Genomic DNA, 15,933 nt, shown 5'->3' on the forward strand with positions numbered 1-15,933 from the left:
TGTTGTTCTTTCTATTGAAGCTGATGTTCAGGTGGATCTGATCTGTTCTTCAGAGGCCTCTAATTGAACCTGTAGAGTTTGAGTACATACTATCATTAAAGCCAAAGGGGGACATACCTCCTTACCCCCAAATACTCTGAAATTCTGAAATTAATGGCAGTGTTTCAGAGATTCTACTCTTTACTCGTATTATTATGCTGATAGCATAATTTGTAATGACAAACTTAAATTTGCATTAAATTAGAAAATAGAAGCATTTTTACTTTGACATTTGAATCCCACTGCATGTATGTACACACACCCCATGATGCACACTCAAACCATCAGAAATTGTATTTATACTATGATGTACATTTTTGGCCACAGTGCCCACTACTACCTTGGTGCCTTCCAAGCATCTTTCATTTACCATCTTCTGTGAAAACCACTGTCAAAACTAGGCATCTTCATGCATCTGCAAAATCACATCTGAACCTTAGAATAAAGTCATATTGAACCTGAAAGTGTTTGTATCATTACGGTGTATCATTACATCCCTTGTGCCCTTAGTGTATTTTTTCAATACTTCAAACTTACACCAAAATAGCTGAATTAAATTGAGTCGTGTTGAAATTTCAGACTCACATGATACACTGGGCTGTTTCCTAAAAAATCCTCATCAGATTGTGAGAGATTTACACCTCTAGTGCTCAATGACTGGGAATGTGGGCATTGAGTCCCTTGTTGGAAAGAACCAGCACTAAAAACAGGCTTCTTTTATCAGATCTTCAATTTCCCTCTATCTCTTTCGTTCTCTCACGGTGGGCAGGTCAGTTCAAGGGTAATCTTGCTCTTTCCTGTTGACCGTGCCAAATGCTTGACTTATGTAATAGTCTGACCTCAAACCCTGTGCTTGCACTACTCTTGGTGACCCACGCTGTCTGCTGAACAATATATCAGCTTATCCTGAGGCTGTTTTACAGAATTATATAACGTTTCCCATTCATACAGGTATCTCACGCTGATCTCCATCTGTTTATCTGTCTACCTCACAGGTTGCCGTGTCCTCAGTCTTCACACCATCAGCATCTTAAGAAAGTACCTCTCCATCTTAGAGCTGCCAATCAGCTGGTTATTACCGTCTTCGTTCTGCTGTGTCATAGGCCGAGAGGAATACAAGAGGGCCAAGGTTAGTAAAGCAAGCTTTTAAATAGTTTGTCTAATGCCTTGCTAAAAGGGACCTGACTACTGTGTTGGGGGGGCAAACATGTTCAGACTGTATTTCTTATAGCCAGCATAGCTCCAAACTGCGCATTGAATTTTAAAGCTACTATCAGTTATGCAGTAAGTACTGTCAAACTAATATATACATTATGAAATTCTATGTAAACCTTTGTACTTTAAAGCATTAAATGTGTGAATTAGTGTTCTGTTTATAAGGACCATATCCTACATTTTTCCCTTGATGTCCACTTGTGACATTTATGTAGTTTTATGTACCAAAAACAGTCCTAATTTCTTTTCACATGGCCTCTCTTTATACATTAGAATTAAACAGGCTGCTTTTTGTTACTACTAAATGTAATTAAGCTCTGTTCTGATTGGCCGCCCTGTGTTGTACTTCATTCATTTTTGGTTTGAACTAAAAGGCTGACAACTTCTTAACTGTGTTCTTAACTAGAGCTAGGCTGGACAGCTAGCTTACAAGCTAAACAACTCCATCACTAAAATCACAGGCTTGAATTTAAAGTACTTACGGTATGATTAACTGTAAAGCGGCAGTATAAAAGTCTAAAAATGTCACTTGATTAAATTACACTCAAATATATATGTTTCAGTCAGAAGTAGTGTCAAACCCAGGCTGAATCCCAAACGGCTCCCTATTCCCTAAATATTGTCACTAAAGCAATGAATTCAAAATGGACTGTTTTTGTAGCTTTATTTATATATATATATATATATATATATATATATATATATATATATATATATATATATATATATATATATATATATTTAAAGTATGAAAGTGTTTTGAAAACATAATAATGGTTGCATACATTATCCAATGCTTACATTTACATACCGTAAAACTCATACAGCTCAGTTTCACTCCAAATGGCCTTTTATACAGTGTAAGACTGCGGTGTCTACAATGCTTTTAATGCAATTAATGCTAGACAGCATCTCCCGTTGTGGGTTCTGTCTAGCCACGTGTGAGTGACGTCTGTACCCTGCTGAGGCTGCTAAAGCCTGATCTGGCCCTGCTGAAGAGAGTCTGGCAGTGACACAGAACATTACAGATGGTCGTATGTTTAGCCTGTGTGTGTTTGTACTTGTACGTTCTGCACCCTTGAGCCAGATCCTCATTACAACCTGCTGGTGCACGCAGCCATCTGTATGACTGATGTGTTTTGTATGTTGTGAATACCACTCTGTCTATGTCAGGCTGCTTTTGCTAATGAATAACCTGTTGGTTCTGATGCCTAGAGGAGGTTCTTCTAGTAATGGCATTTCACAGAATCTACCAAGTGGCAAAGTGATGTCAAATCCATTGTGTTTGCTTTTCTTTTAGTTAGGAACTTATACTGATTTTTCAAAACGTGTGCATAATTCACCTCTTAAGATGTACGTCATCCAGAGTGGTTTGGTGTGAAATGCTCAGTTCTAGAGACACTTGTTGAATCCAAATTGTTGATAGTGGTGGTGATAGGAACCAGGGAAGAGCACAGGTACTCAAGTGCTAGAATTTGATTACTAAAATCACTACTTGTGTATTTGTTACATCCCATATGTTACACCCCTGATAGCCAGACCACGGTCGGCCCGCTGATGGCAAAGCTGGTTGGTCCCCTGGCGTTTTGCTTAGTGTTTTCTGGGCAGCCCACCGTTGGTTAAGCAGAGTAATAGACAAATTCCACTTATGGTTCATTTTCCTCTCCCAGTCCAATTTACTTATTTTACCTTATTTTTTCTAACGATCTTTAGTTTTACTTTGTAAATTAGTTTAGTAAATAATTTATATCTAGAACAATATCAGCAATAACATCTATAAAATCATTTTATATAAGTCTTTTTTCTCCCAGTTGTTTGTAATATTTAAAAAAAAAACGAGTTAGAGCTTGTATGCAGTAATCTAGGTGGTCCGAGGGTGGATCAGAAGTGGCAAACAGTCAGTGGGGTGTTAACCTTATCAAGCCAGTGGACTGATATATGGGAACTATCTGGGACTATAGACCCTTCAGAGATAATTAGCATTAGCATGCTAATTGTTAGCCAGTTTGCTCCCCAGTGTTTTTTCATCTGGTCACTAAAGACTTAACATGCTAGGTGTTAGCATGTGTTTTTCCATTAATAGACCACTGTAGTCATGCATCATTCTGTAGTGCTCGTTATGCCCATATTAGGAATTCCGGGTCTAAGCCCCATTTTTCTATGGCCAGAATGAATAGGGTTTTCGAAAAGTCGCCTCTATCGCCCCCTGTGTTAAATAAAAATGTTCAGAACCCGACTCGTTTTGTCCTGTCAACATTCATCTCTTGAATTCCACTGGATCCTCTGAATTACGAGATCATTAAAGAGCTATAATACTAATATTTCTACATGTGAGCTAAAGCTACTGCACATCAATTTGATGTTACTAAGCTACATGAAACTAAGGTGGGCTGTGGTGGTGCTCAGGCGAGCTGTGCTATCTTGTCAAAATGTTGTACCGTAGCGCATGATTACAGGTATACTCATAAATAAAAGCTCTGGGTGGGATATTTTGATATGCTAAAACTCCTTATACTACCTGTGTTAAAACTACGAGGCTGAATGTAGCTTATTTTTTCAGAGCTTCTTGTTTAAATGTTCCCGTTCCACCTTAAATGGTGCCGCAGCTGTAACTAGCTATCACAAACATTAGCAGTTGACTGCTGCACCACTTAAGGTGGAACAGGAAAAGTAGAACAAAAAGCTCCTGAGAAAATGTGATCAGAAAAATGTTACTGGCATTAAAATAATGACTAGGCTATTCTGTGAGCTGAAACCAGCTGATCAGTGAGCAGTGATATTAAGCTGAGCCTGTACTGGAGATCCAGTCATATTCGAGAGAAGAATGTTGACAGGACAAAACGAGTCGGGTTCTGCACATTTTTATTTAATTTTATTTATAGAGGCGCTTTTTTGAAAACCCTATTCATGCTGCGCATAGAAAAATTATGCTTAGACCCAGAGTTCCTAATATGGACATAAGAACATGGTGCCGACTATAAAATGACGGCACGACTACAGTGGTCTATAACTCATCTGACACATATCAGTGGTGGAAAAAGATGTGAGGGAGAAGTGTAACTTCTGGAAAACAATTTCTTTTTTTTTTTAGGGCTTATGTAATTTTGTGAAACACTAGTACTTTGATTGAAAAAAAGTAGGATACAACCTTACATTAATTTCAGCCTAAGGCTGTTGTTTTAATAACCAATTGTCCATTCATTAACTCTTACAAATACTCACATATCAGAATTAGTCTGAACTTCTGAAGAGTTTAATGCTTTAAAAGCGATCTCACAGAAAGTTGTTACATGAAATGGTTACTAATACACTGCCTGATGCCTGATTATTTTACTATAATATAGAGATTAAATTTAAGCCTAAAACATAATTGTTTAAATTCAGAGTGTTATAAGGCAAAATAGTCCTGTACAGCAAATGTATTTCTTGAATTACCACTATTTTCCATCAACATTACATATAAAAACTCATGAGGCATGTCTAGGTTTAATTGTGGTTTTGGATGGCAAATAAAATGGCTACATTTGTGTCATAGACATTGCAACCCCTGGTTCCTATCACCACCACTGTATTCAGTCTGTATGTTTCTCTACAGTGAACCATTTCACATCAAACCATTCTGAATGACTTTGTGTACATTTCAACCATTGAACTTGTGTGCAACCCTAACAGATTCAGGCGTGCAATAATCACTGCAGGGCAATGACTGTGGTTGTGGGTTATAACCACCTATCTCAACTCATCTACCTCAACATCTCAATACATTATGTGGGGCTTGCAGCATACAAACTGAAAGCAGTCTACATTAATGTATCCTTCTACCCAGTTCTTACCTAGTTTTCCCCACTTAACCCAGTTATCCACTTATTTTGCTTCAAACTAGTTCTCCGAAGCTAATGTACTTAGCAAATCCCAGTTCTTAATAGTCACCCAGATAGCCCAAATAGTTTACTGTAAAATTACATCCTTAAAGCTTCCCTCAATCCACTATGGCAGTTTAGCGCCGCCCACTCATGCTGAAGTTATAAGGAGTGTTTTACCCTGGACTGCTTTTTGAACAAGGCACGGTACAACCAATCAGAATGGAAGCTGTTTACATAGATCATTCTTAAAGCCACAGAAACAAAACAGCCAGTTTAGTTCTAAGAGATATAGAGGCTGGAAAATGGTCATGAAAAGATTAATTATGACTGTATTTGATACATAAACCCACACAAACATCAAATGTGGAAATGTGTGAACAACGTAGGATATGGGTCCTTTCAAATTAAAATTATAGACTAATAATTTGCTTTCAGTTTGTCAAAGTGGCCTTGTCAGTAAATATGAATATGAAAAAAATCATGATAATAAAGAACAAAGAATGAAAAAACATACTTTTCTTACGTCCCTTACTTACAGTGCCTTGCAAAAGTATTCACCCCCCTTGGCTTTTTACCTATTTTGTTACATTACAACCTGTAATGTAATTGTTTTTTTTTATCTGAATTGTATGTGATGCATCTGCACCAAATAGTCTAAGTTGGAGTTGAAGTGAAATGAGAAACAAATATATATTAAAAAAAAAATCTTTGGAAATAAAAAACTGAAAATTGTGCATATGTATTCACCCCCTTTGCCATGAAGCCCCTAAAAAGTTCTGGTGCAACCAATTACCTTCAGAAGTCACATGTTTAGTGAAACGAACCTGTGGACTTCAAATCCATTATATTCAAATGGAAAGAACACGGTACCACAACAAACCTGCCATGAGAGGGCCGCCCACCAAAACACTCAGACCGGGCAAGGAGGGCATTAATCAGAGAGGCAGCACAGAGACCAATGGTAAAGAGACTGGAGTATCTGTCCATACGACCACAATAAGCCGTACACTCCACAGAGCTGGGCTTTATGGAAGAGTGGTCAGAAAAAAGCCTTTACTTAGGAATGCTTGTTTCGAGTTTGCCAAAAGGTGTGTGGGAGACTCCCCAAATATATGGAGGGAGGTTCTCTTCAGACGAGACAAAAAAAATTAACTTTTCGGCCACCAAGAAAAACGCTATGTCTGGTGCAAAACCAACACATCTCATCACCCCAAGAACATAATCCCCACAGTGAAACATGGTGGTGGCAGCATCATGCTGTGGGGATGTTTTTCAGCAGCAGGGACTGGGAGGGGTCGAGGTGAAGATGGATGGTGCTAAATACCGGGATATTCTTGAGCAAAAACTGTTTCGGTCTGTCAGTGATTTGAGAGCAACACTCAAGTCTTTTAAGGGGAAATGTATAAATGTATTGGAATGGCCTAGTCAAAGCCTAGACCTTAATCCAATTAAGAATCTGTGGTCAGACTTGAAGATTGCTGTTCACCAGCGGAAACCATCTAACTTGAAGGAGCTGGAGCAGTTTTGCCTTGAGGAATGGGCAAAAATCCCAGTGGCAAGATGTGGCAAGCTCATAGGGACTTATCCAAAGCGATTTGCAACTGTAATTGCCTCAAAAGGTAGCTCTACAGAATACTGACTTTAGAGGGGTGAATAGTTATGCACACTGAAGTTTTCTGTTATTTTGACCTATTTGTTGTTTGCTTCACAAAAAAAAAAATTCAATGTTTAAAGTTATAGGCATGTTCTGTAAATGAAATGATGCAAACCCTCAAATAATCCATTTTAATTCCAGGTTGTGAGGTAGCAAAACACAAAAAATGCCAAGGGGGGTGAATACTTTCGCAAGGCACTGTACACTTCATACTTCTCTTATGTCCTATTGAACATGTGACCCTTTGAACATATTCCAGATATTTCATAGGGGTGAATGTGTTTAGGCTGAGTCAATGTTGTGAAACACGTTTCATAACCCATAATGGGTGATTCATGGAAAAGGTATGTTTCAAGCATGAGATGTTAAATGGATTCACACATGAAGGCAAAAAGTAATACCATGTTTAAGGTATTTTAATATATTCTTAAAGGAATGTGTTGGCTGTAGTGAGGCTCTGCTGTAGGTCTCGATGAAAAAGGTGACAACAGGCTTTCTTTGTCTTTTCTTATTTGTCCATTCTGGAATCAGGAAGCCATGCTGCGCCACCGCTCCCAGCTCCTCTGGTTTCGACGGCTGTACATTCTCTTCTCACGCTATATGTTTATCAACACCTTCCGAGCCGTCGCCGTGGAGACCAAGCACGTAAAGATCTATTAGTAGATGAGTGTTGGTTCACTGTTATACACTGCGCCTTGTCATGTAGGACTGAATTAAAAGCACTGAACTCCTAAAGAAAAGCTTCACATATTTTCCAGAATTTCATTCAATATTTTTCTACAGGTGGAGAACTTTGTAAGGCTTTGTAAGGGGGTATCTATAATTTGTGCATAAGACTTTACTTGAACCCTGCCTCATAACATTGACATAAACATGTCCTGATAGATGTCATATCCCATCATAGGCTGTCATGACAGATCATATCCAGTGAAATAACCATGTGTTGTTATCATTACCAGTAACTGTCATGACATATACCATATGGTATATGACATAATTACTGGTAATGATAACAACACAAGGTTACACAAGTGGATATGATCTATCATGACAACCTATGACAGCATATGACATCTGTCATGACATGTTTATGTCAATGTTATGTCAGTTCAATGTAGCAGGACTTAAGCAAAATGTTACTGATTAGCCCTGCTGTAACACTGCCATACTGAATCAAGGAGATAACAGCCCAACATACACATGGTCAACATGCTGAAATTCTGTAAAATGGATGAAGCTAGGCTCTATTTTTTATATATATTAAAGTGTTTATAGGTCCTGTTACTCTGATTCTTTAAATGCTCCATTCTTATATCCCAATACATAAATTCCCAGCCATGAACATGCATAACTTTCACACTGCATAAGTGCACTTAAATTACAATGCAAGGCTTTCTTGTCAGACATTTTCCTCCATATTCAGCTGAACTTCCAAAATAGCTGAAGGCAGCTAGTGCCAGTATGAAAAAGGGGCTTCTTTTTTCTGAACTGTTCTTTAAAGGGGAATTCCATTGCTTATTCAAAATTCTGTCATGAAGATGTAAACAGAGTCATTTAGGGTAGAGAAACATACCAAAAATGAATTTACAGTGGCGGTGATTGGGACCAGGGATGTCCACAACACAGATATTTTATATACTATCCAAAATAACCGGTGAGCCTACAAATGTCTTCAGATTTTAATGTGTAATGTTGATGGAGGTAAAATAGTAGTAAATCTGAAAAAAATAACATTTCTTTGAGGACTATTCTGTCTTACCATGCCCTGCGATCCCTCTACCATGAATGGACATAAAAATAAGTTTTAGGCCAAAGGCTTGTCTCAAAACTGTGTTAAAACAATGTCTAAAGCAGCTTTTGATGTCATAAATTTCTGTGAGGGAGCTTTTAGAGGTGGACGTCTGGTTCCTGTCACCACCACTGTGAATAATTATGACTCGGTTTATCCACTCTAAATGACTTTGTTTATATCTTACTAATTTAATTGTGTAGAAATTTAGAAAAATCAACAGAATTCCCCTTTAATCTGCTGTAACCTAATTATGATGATTAGGTTAAATCTTCATATACTGTACCAAACTGATGTCCTGAATGTAAATCTGAATGTTCTCTGTAAATAGTTTGTCTTTATGCTTTCTATGAAGTACAGCGATTTAAAGAATAAATAAGTTCTACACTGATCCAGCATATGTATGGTGTGTTTTTTATTTCATAAATTCAGTAGATGCATTACACAGAATGGCTACAACATGGCTCTGAGTAACCCTTTACTCATTTTTATAATCGTGTGGCCAAGCAGGCCATCCCAGCACCACCGGTTCTGAGCTATTTGCTCACAACTTGCATGATGCACTTTGTAAATGGCACAATACCACGTATTTGGCAAAGAGCATACTTGGAAGTATAGCTATATGATGTATAGTCAGTGTAAGATTTATGCAGTCCGATTTCAACATTAAATATCAGTTTACTTAAAGTGCAGTTTGACAGTTCTGCATAATTTGATTTGCTGAGATTAACCAAGACCAAGTGGTTTGATGTGAAATGGTTCAGTGTAGAGAAATATACTGACTCAGATTTCTTTACAATGGTGGCGATAGGAACCAGGTGTTACAATGTCTCAATACAAATATAGACTTATTTCATTTTCTGATTAAAAATAATGAAACGATCCAAAACGACCAGTGAACCTACAAATGTCTTCAGATTTTTATATGTAATGTTGTTAAATGTAAAATAGTAAAAAAAATCAGAAAACTTTTCTTTGAGGACTATTCTGCCTAGTGTGTAGTGACTATTAACGCCCAGTGCGTACCCCTCCACCATGAAGTGGTGTGAAAATGTGTTTTAGGCCAAAAGTTTGTCGTAAAACTGCCTTAAAACAATGTTAAAGCACAGTGGTGGTGACAGGAACCAGGTGTTACAATGCCTACATTGTAGGTAGATAGAGGTAGCTAGATTTTATTTGCTTAATTAAAAAATAATGAAACTATGTCTCCATTATCAGGAAAAGTGTTTTTAACCATTCCATACAATAATAGCTTTCTGTGATGTAGCTTTCAAAGCCATTAAATGCTCTGGACGTCTGGTTCCATTCACCACCACTGTGAACAATTATGACAATTACGTTTCTTTACATTTCACATCAAACCAGCCTGAATTACTATTTACATCTTAAAATTTCAATTATGTGAACAATTTGGTGACTACAAAATGACACAACACCTCAGAGGTCTATAGTGGGTCAGTTGTTCTCTGGTGTTGGATTGGACATACTCCTGATAGTCTTGTGTTTTTGCATGCTCTCCTCCCAGTTCTCCCCACAAAAGTCCTCAACCGTCACACTCTTAATGGTTCCAGGGTCCAGGCAATGTGGAGCCACACCTGGAATAAACACGTCGGAAGGTGCATAGTGATGATTATACGTCAGGCATGTTGCACAACACAGTATGGAAATGAACAATTGGAAATGACCTTAACTGAAATATCAGAAATAACACTATCTGTTATACATCTCACATAATTAGCCAAGTGGTTAAATCACCTAGCACTCACAATTACTGTACTGTGCCTAAGTTAGAGATCTCATTTTGTTTATTTAATTAAAAAAAACATCAAGAATAAGTTATTTATTTTTGAGTGTCAGAAAAAATATAAAACCTATTTAACAGAAAATTACACAGATGGTACTCCGACTGCCTTTATCTCAGCTTCCATTCTATTCTAGAGACTTGTCTTCAGTTTTTCAAAGAAATCGACAGGGATGTTTTTTCCACACCTTGAAAGTTCAGTCTTAGAAGTTAAGGTTCTCACAATCCTCATAATCCCACACAAGAAAATACATTCAGTGATGTTGAGGTCAGGACTCTGGAGTGGTCAGTCCATTATTCTAAGAAGACCAGCTGCTTCTTTCTTTTATTTGTTTCCATTTCCTTTTTTTCTTGCTTCAGCTACACATTCTGTCAAACTCAGTTGTCTTCTCAATGTGGAACGATGGACAGAACACCTGATTTTTTTCAGATCTGAAGCAAGAATGAACATTGATGTTTTCCAGTCTCCCAAAGATTGAAATATTGTTTATTCCTATGACTTTACCCTTCCTTATATAAGTGTATAAATCATATTGTACCTTGTACTTAATGGTCATTTTAACTGGAAATAATAAAATTAATGAATTAAGGGTGTTTTCAGACTTTTTTTGCCGTGCTCTACTTCATGTTGGTCCACAAACAAAAGTGCTCTGTGTAAACAGCAGACTTGCTGACAACCATGTGATTTTCCTAGTTAGAAGCCATCGATGTCTAAGGCTGACCTACCAAATCCGTCAGGATTAGATCTCGGTGTGTAGAAACTTTGCACCCCACATGTCTTGCAAAACGTGTGCTTGGCTGTCTGTGTATTGAACGTATATGTGGTGATGTTCTCTGACCCCTGAAAGACATCAGGCAGTCATGTCAATAAAGTTTCTCATTAATACATGCACAACAGTCTAGTGAACTCCTGAACCAGAAACAATCTGAACTCAGCTCAACTTCCTTTAGAATGTTCTAGAAATCTCCACCTACTGCCTGCCCTGGAAAGGCAGATAAAGGTCTCTGCTCAAGCTTGTTCAGCTTAAAAGCCGACTTGCCACAGTGTGTTTTTTCCCCACAGGTGTTTTCATCAGTAACTAAACTATACGCCCAAAAGTTTAGTCATCCTGCTCATCAAGCCTTTCTTCTTAAATCAATGGTAGTAATAAACAGTTTGCTCTCCATTTCCTGCAGTAACAGCTTCTACCTTTCTGGGAAGGCTTTACACTAGATGTTGGAACATTGCTGTGAGGATTTTATTGCACTCAGCCACAAGAGCATTAGTGAGGTCAGGTACTGATGTTGGATGATCAGTTCTAGATCACTCCAACTTATCCTAAAAGTACTGGAAGGAGCTCAATCACTCCAGAGAACGCAGTTCCACTGCTTTGAACCCCTCTAGTTGATGTTTGGCATAGAACATGGTTAATATATGAAGCTACTCCAAAGTGTCCCATTAGATTGGTCAATGCTTTATACAAAGTGTGTGTGCACAACTGAACACCAACAAAGACTGCACCTTAAAGTAGCTCAATTCACTAGAAGGGGTGTCTGGATACTTTTGGACATATTGTGTATCTCCAGAATGCATTTAGTTAAACTAACTCTTCATTATATGCAATTTATCCTCAAAACATGCTACTTTAGCTTTAATGACTATAAATTTTAGCATCTGTCTATGAATTTTACGAGGGAAACATACCTGAAGCAAAGTGAAGTGGGACTTAGGGACAATGAAGTGGCGGTTTTGCTTCTTGGTACAGATGCTGCAACTGAGGAAAAAGGCATTAAAAGGCAATTTCACACTTTGTCAACTTTATATATAATTAAATGGTTAAGGTGTAAAAGGAGGTCCTTCACAGTGGTTTGGTGGTTTGCTAAGTCAGAATGGGGCAGTCATGGGCTGGAGGTTTGGGTACCAGCCCTGTGACTGGAAGGTCGCCGGTTCGATCCCCAGCACCGACAGTACATGACTGAGCAAGACACCCAACTCCCCAGGCACTGCGGATAAGGCTGCCCACTGCCCCCTAGTGTATGTGTGCTCACTAGTGTGTATGTGGTGTTTCACTTCACAGATGGGTTAAATGCGGAGGTGAAATTTCCCTGTCGTGGGACTAATAAGGGTCTCTTAATCTTAATTCTTCACAGTGGTGGGGATAGGCCAGACGTCTAAAGAGTTAAATGCCTCTAAAAGCTCCCTCACAGACAGTTTTTATATGAAATGTTTATGAACTGTACCCAAAATGGTAAAAAAAAATGTACCCCCAGAAAAGTGTATTATTTTGGATTTTACCATTGTTGACATTGCATATAAAAATGCACTGGTGATTCTGTATAGCACATAAAAAAGCTAGATTTTCTCACTGTCCAAAGAAAACAGTGTATCTCCATTTTTGCCCATTTTCATGTTTCTACATCATTGCAAAATTTCATGCTAAATGGACAAATAAAAATACTCAAAAATCACTTGAAATAAAATCACTTTACATTAACTTACACTGAAAGGTAAGAGTGTTTTGCCTTCTCCTGTAAAGTTACTATTTTGGAGATGCTATTTTGGACAGCAATATGTGCTGTAGACATCCCACCTCTGTTGTAAAGAAAATCTTAGTAGGATTTAATCAAGCAACTCTGGATAATAAATCTCAATGATTTAATTATATAGGCTTTGTTTAAAAAATGCTGAAAATTGGTGGAAAGTCATCCTTTAATAGTGACATTTTGAAGCCACACAAAACTTCTCTCACAACTTTCTGATTATGAACACTTTCCCAATACAGAAATAACTGAGACAGAATACAGAAATCCACAAAGATAAAACAATATTTTCTGCATCACGTTTTTCCTCTTCAACTCATTGAAATCAATAATATGGAAAAGTGTTAATGTGGCACCAAATATCTCTGCATTCCAGTCTCATCCTTTTAGCAGCAGACAGTGCTTATGCCCAGTAATGTGGAAAAGAAATGTGGTAGTTGGCTTAAGACATTAAGTTACACTAAGCTTTTATCGCATTAAGTGTTTCCTAATGTCCAACTATTTCCACAATACATATGATGTGAGAACGGCTTCAATAAGGTCTGAGTGCAGAGCTGCCTCCTCTTTCCAGCTTTAGTGGGAGCGTGTTAAAAGTTGCACCTCTTGACAAAAGGCCCATACTTGCAATTGAATACGTGCAAATCTGGGGCACTCCACACCTCGAAGCGAACGGCACCACAGTGGCAGCCACCTCTGTGTCTCACCAGGTCCCCCTGTTTCCTGAGAGAGAGATGATCCCGAGGTCACCACAAGACAGACAACTGCAGCAACAGATTGCAACACAAGCAACGTCTGCATGTTCTTCATTGCCCCACAGTAAACAAACAGATGTATAAATAAAGTGTTGTTAAGGTGCAGTGTGTAAGATTTAGGGGCATCTGGCAGTGAGTGAATATCTGAGTACCCCTCCCTCATACCTCCTTTTCCTAGCATAGTGCAGTCTAAAATAGCCATTATGCCTTCACGTTTTCGCTCCTTTGACGATGAAGATTGAGCCGTCCTTGCTTTTTCCTGTCCTAAATAATAAGTAGCACAAAGTGTCAGCTTCAGTTAAAAGAGGACCTGCTCCCTATTTAGATATGAAGGGCTCATTCTAAGCTAAGAAAAGCACAATGATTGATAGTTACAGGTTATTATACACTGATGAAAATATGGTTTTGTATACTATATTCAATTTCTACTAATAGGTCCCCCTAAATCTTACACACTGCACCTTTAACAGAAGTCTTAACGACTGTCTAATTATAATGCTGTTTCGAATTATTTAGGGACAATTCCAAAATGTATGCATAATTCAATCGCCAAGATGTAAACAATCATTCAGAGTGGTTTGACATTAAATAGTGCATTATAGAGAAACTTACCACCTCAGATTTCTTCATAGTGCATGTTATAGGAACCAGGGGTTGGGATGTCTACAATGTGAATATAGCCATTTTATTTACTATCCAAAATCACCAGTGACCTAAATCTACTGTGGTTTTATATGTAATGTTGATAATAGTAAAGAAGTAAGTACTATTTTGCCTTACAGCACCCTGCATGTACTTCTCTACCATGAATGGATTTTAAGAAATATGCTTCAGGCCAAAACCTTACACCAAATCTAACGGAAACCCATGTATTAAGGATCAGGTAACATAATCACAACTGTTTTGTTTGATAGACTTATGTGAGGGAGCTTTTACAGCCATTAAATGCTGTCGACATTTGGTTCCTATTACCATCACTGTGTACAACCCTGAATCTGTAGGTTTCTCTAAATTTTACATCAATCTACTCTGAATGACTTAACATCTTAAAATATCAATTATTCAAAGTATCAGTTATGAATCAGTCTCTCTCTAACCACTGAATGTAATAACTTTATGTGAGGGAGCTTTTAGAGGTCGACGTCTGGTTCCTGTCACCACCATTGTGAACAATTCTGACTTGGTGAGTTTCTCCAACACTGTGCTTTTCATATCCAACCACACTGTATGACTTTGTTCACATCTTTACCATTTAATTATACAGACATGTTGCAAAATCAGTGCAATTTCTCTTTAATGATAACTGATTTATGCCCATTCATGTCCACTGCATTGACTGAGAGTAGGCAAGGTAGGTTCCACTGTTTATTACTGTACACGTTGACATATTAATTCATAGCTTGATTCTTGACAGTTGTCAAAAAGGTAGAGTTTGGAAATGAATAATAATCATTCAGGAACAATTTGGTTTTCTTATTTAGGCCTACAGTCATGTTTAAGTGTGACTTTTAGGGACAGAAAAGCTGGTCATTTAAAATGTGGATTTTAACTGCTGCATATTCACATTTAATCACTGAGTTTTTTTTTCTCAAATCAAAGTATTTCAGAAGGGCGCATTTCTGCTTAATCTTAAACGCTGTAGGCGAGTTAAAAACTTGTGAATCGTCGTCTGTGAGTCACACTCCCTACCTTAGCTCTTCACCAGCTCCCGCCATGGCTGCTTTTATTACAAACAGGGGAGAAGGACAGAAAGTAAAGGCGTAAAGGTTGGAGTCTAGGTTTATTAACAACAGGGCAGGATAGACAGATAAGACGTGGCATCCAGAAACATCTACAGATTGTAGTTGCGAAAGGTCGAAGTCACTATTATCTAGAACAGCTGAGTCACGTGTAACTCTGACTCACTCGCGAATGAATCATTAATTTCAACCGAATCTGTTCAGTAAACAGCTGAACCGATTCACAAGCTCAGCTGAATCGACGTTTCAGTGGCAGTTGCTTGCTGTTTACCTCAGTTATTGGCTGAATAATAGGACTACGTGTCGCTGTCGTTTTGTCTTCACCACTTCTTAAACGTGTCGTCTGTTATAAATCCTTTGTATAATAGCCTGCGTTAGAAACCCGTCCACATACTGTCTAAAAACAACAGAGCTGGTGTTGTGCGTAGTCGCTATTGCTAGCATCTATGTAGTGTTTTGATGAATATTTTCATAGCATGTGTTTAGGCAAAACTACACTCCTATCTCTTTGAATGGGGAGAGACCTACAAACTCGAAACTGAAGGAATTTTTAACTGGTAA

General features: G+C 38.0%; 2 protein-coding genes across 2 annotated transcripts in view; one reads left to right on the forward strand and one right to left on the reverse strand.

Annotated features, from left to right (window-relative positions):
• pigl (phosphatidylinositol glycan anchor biosynthesis, class L) overlaps window positions 1-8,951 on the forward strand; it is a 50,477-nt gene extending 41,526 nt beyond the window's left edge. Inside the window, exons 6-7 of the mRNA XM_017714857.2 lie at window positions 1,035-1,168; window positions 7,303-8,951. Coding sequence (XP_017570346.1) covers window positions 1,035-1,168; window positions 7,303-7,431 — 263 coding nt within the window. The 3' untranslated portion in view covers window positions 7,432-8,951. The remainder of the gene's footprint in view (window positions 1-1,034; window positions 1,169-7,302) is intronic.
• A 2-nt stretch (window positions 8,952-8,953) lies between these two features.
• cenpv (centromere protein V) lies at window positions 8,954-15,494 on the reverse strand. The gene is made up of 5 exons (XM_017714858.2): window positions 15,323-15,494; window positions 13,503-13,601; window positions 12,046-12,115; window positions 11,088-11,202; window positions 8,954-10,155 (listed from the first exon to the last, which is right to left on the reverse strand). The coding sequence occupies exons 1-5, from the start codon at window positions 15,346-15,348 to the stop codon at window positions 10,016-10,018; spliced, it is 450 nt and encodes a 149-aa protein (XP_017570347.1). The 5' UTR covers window positions 15,349-15,494; the 3' UTR covers window positions 8,954-10,015.
• Window positions 15,495-15,933: the final 439 nt, after the last annotated feature.

The sequence above is a fragment of the Pygocentrus nattereri genome, chromosome 23, assembly GCF_015220715.1.
Source record: "Pygocentrus nattereri isolate fPygNat1 chromosome 23, fPygNat1.pri, whole genome shotgun sequence".
Lineage (NCBI taxonomy): Eukaryota > Metazoa > Chordata > Actinopteri > Characiformes > Serrasalmidae > Pygocentrus > Pygocentrus nattereri.